The sequence below is a fragment of the Penaeus vannamei genome, chromosome 7, assembly GCF_042767895.1.
Source record: "Penaeus vannamei isolate JL-2024 chromosome 7, ASM4276789v1, whole genome shotgun sequence".
NCBI classification, from domain to species: Eukaryota; Metazoa; Arthropoda; class Malacostraca; order Decapoda; family Penaeidae; genus Penaeus; species Penaeus vannamei.
Window position 1 is genome coordinate 24,911,405 of NC_091555.1, and position 2,500 is coordinate 24,913,904.

At 52.2% G+C, this 2,500-nt stretch overlaps 2 protein-coding genes across 3 annotated transcripts in view; both read right to left on the minus strand.

Annotated features, from left to right (window-relative positions):
• Nucleotides 1-2,500, minus strand: part of LOC113808112 (paramyosin, long form-like) — a 113,222-nt gene that overhangs the window by 16,784 nt on the left and 93,938 nt on the right. The window lies entirely within an intron of this gene.
• The window catches only part of LOC113808114 (uncharacterized), a 2,687-nt gene continuing 622 nt past the window's right edge, over nt 436-2,500 (minus strand). The window contains exon 1 of the mRNA XM_027359447.2: nt 436-2,500. This exon is cut by the window's right edge and continues 622 nt beyond it. Within this exon, the coding sequence (XP_027215248.1) occupies nt 1,166-2,500 (1,335 nt within the window). The 3' untranslated portion in view covers nt 436-1,165.

Here is a 2,500-nt window from a genome sequence, read left to right on the forward strand (position 1 = left end):
TGGTTCATTACACACACTCGCTCAAAATCTTTTCCTCTTTTCGCATGCCAAATCTGAGCTAACAGACTAGTACAAAGATGAACACAAATACACATACACCATCACACAAGCGCGCGCGCACACACATTCTTATAATGTAAATATAGACAGATGTATCGCGACACAGACAAACACACACACACACACACACACACACACACACACACACACACACACACACACACACACACACACAGAGAGAGAGAGAGAGAGAGAGGGAGAGAGAGAGAGAGAGAGAGAGAGAGAGAGAGAGAGAGAGAGAGAGAGAGAGAGAGAGAGAGAGAGAGAGAGAGAGAGCAATAGAAAGAGAGAGCAAAGCGGGGCACGAAGACAGCACGAGGTGATTCTATCTTTAACTTCCTCGTTCTCAGGGCTGGCAGAGTCAGACACATTGGGTCCATTTTGTTATGGTTTTATTTCGATCGTGACATATGAACAAAATCAAAACACGAGCAAATGAACATGACAGAAATGAATATATCAAATATTCAACAGTAATGATCGATAAGCGTTTCTTAAGATAGGTGTCCATACACACATTACAGCAATTCCAATAATAATGCATGCTGGACAGTGATTAATGCTTAATTAATAATAGTTTCGGACAAACTAAAATAAAATGCTTCGTAATTTTCGTATAATTTCTTTCGGTTTTCAAATAATAGATGGTCTTCCCGGCTAGCACATTGTGAGATTTTGTTTCTATTTTCTTTCTTTTCCTAACAGAGAGATCAGAAAATTGGTCAACAACACACTCTTCACAAACACATCACATACACACAGGAAAACTTTTTTACTTTCTTTTGATTTTGTTGCTTTCCACTGCACTTTATATCTCACTACTCATCTCCTTGCGACGTACACTGAGGAGATGCAGATCCTCACGGAGGAACGTCGAGGAGAGATGAAGAAGACACTGAGCAATTGTCGGGAGGTTTCTTGAAGCGTGGAAACCCTTGTCTTTTTTATCACTTTTTTTTCTATATCCTCGTCAAGGTATGGGAATGCCTTTCGCTTCTGGTGAAAAGGAGGGTCGTTTTCTTTCTTCCCTGTGGTCGTCGGAGGGTAGACTGTTTCTTTCCCCGTGGTCGTCGCAGGTCTCAGTGGTAGCTGGGGTCGTGAAGACTTAGTAGCCGAGGAGCGTGGTCCTGTTCCTGGCGCGCATGGTGGCGTACCTGACGCGGTTGCTGATGGACGGGTGCTGCTCGATGGGCTTCCTCGCCCTCAATTCGCGGTAGTCCTTGTAGGCGTTGGTGTTGATGTTGGAGACGGGCCTGTCTCCCTCGTCGTCGACGCCCCAACGGCGCTGACACGCACCCCTCATGGCGAGGGTCTTGGCCATGTAGTCGATGTTCATCTCGACCTTGGACGGCTCCACGATCAGGTCATAGTCGCAGGTGTCGGGGCGCGGCTTGAACACGTTGACGAAGCGGGCGCGGCTGCTGATCCTACGGCACTCGCTGGTGCGGGAGCCGATCTCGCCGGCCTTGTTGAGGACGCGGGCGTGGACGTCGGACAGCAGCTCCTCCTTGAGCAGCGGGTGCTTGGGGCGAGTGGTGATGCGCTCGTGCTTGGGGAAGATGAGGGCCTTCTTCGGCTTCCTGCAACTCTTGACGAAGAGCTCGTCCTCCTCCTCTTCCGGAACGACGGAGCGAGCCAAGGACTGGCTGCGACTCCTGCGCGCGGCTACCATTGACTTCAGCATGTCTAGAGCGACAGTCCCGTCGACGTCGGTCTGTACCTCTTTGTGGGGCTGCTCTTGCACGTCGACCACGCGGGAGCCTAAACCGTACATTTCGTCATCAAGGTTGCGCAGACTCATGCGCAGTTGGTTCCTGGCGCTGTTCATTTCAGTAAGTTCGTTGACGCATTCCATCATCTGCCGCATGTCTTCGTCGCGGCGCGCCCTGTTCCGCAGCGTGATCTCGTTGCCGATGGCGGCCTCGATCGCGCGCTGGTCGGGCTTCGCCTGGTGGATGACGGAGTCGGCGCGCTCGTTGATGCGGCTCATCTTGTCATACATCTGACTGACAACCTCCTCGAACTTGGAGTCGAGCATGCGCATCCTTTCGCGGCGGGACTCGAGTTCCTTCTCGTGCTCCATCCTGCTCTGGGAGAGAGTGTTCAGGACGCTCGCGAACTCGGCGGAGAGGTCGTCGACGTAGCGAGGCTGAGGCGTGAGCTCGCGGTACTCGTAATCGGCGAACTGAGGCCGAGGGGACAGCTCGCGGTAGTCGATGACGGGCAGGGGCGAGGTCGAGCGGTAGTCCTCGTAGTCCTCGAACTCGTGGCCCTTCTTGTGAAGTTTGCGGTAGTCTACCACGTACGAATTCTTGACCAGCTGCACGAACTTCCTGGTCATAGACCAGTTGGTGTGGGTTCGCCTCAGGACGTTGCTCAGGCCGAGGGTGTCGTTCTGTCTGATCTGCGCGCGGATGTTCTCACCTTTGTCGATGTACTC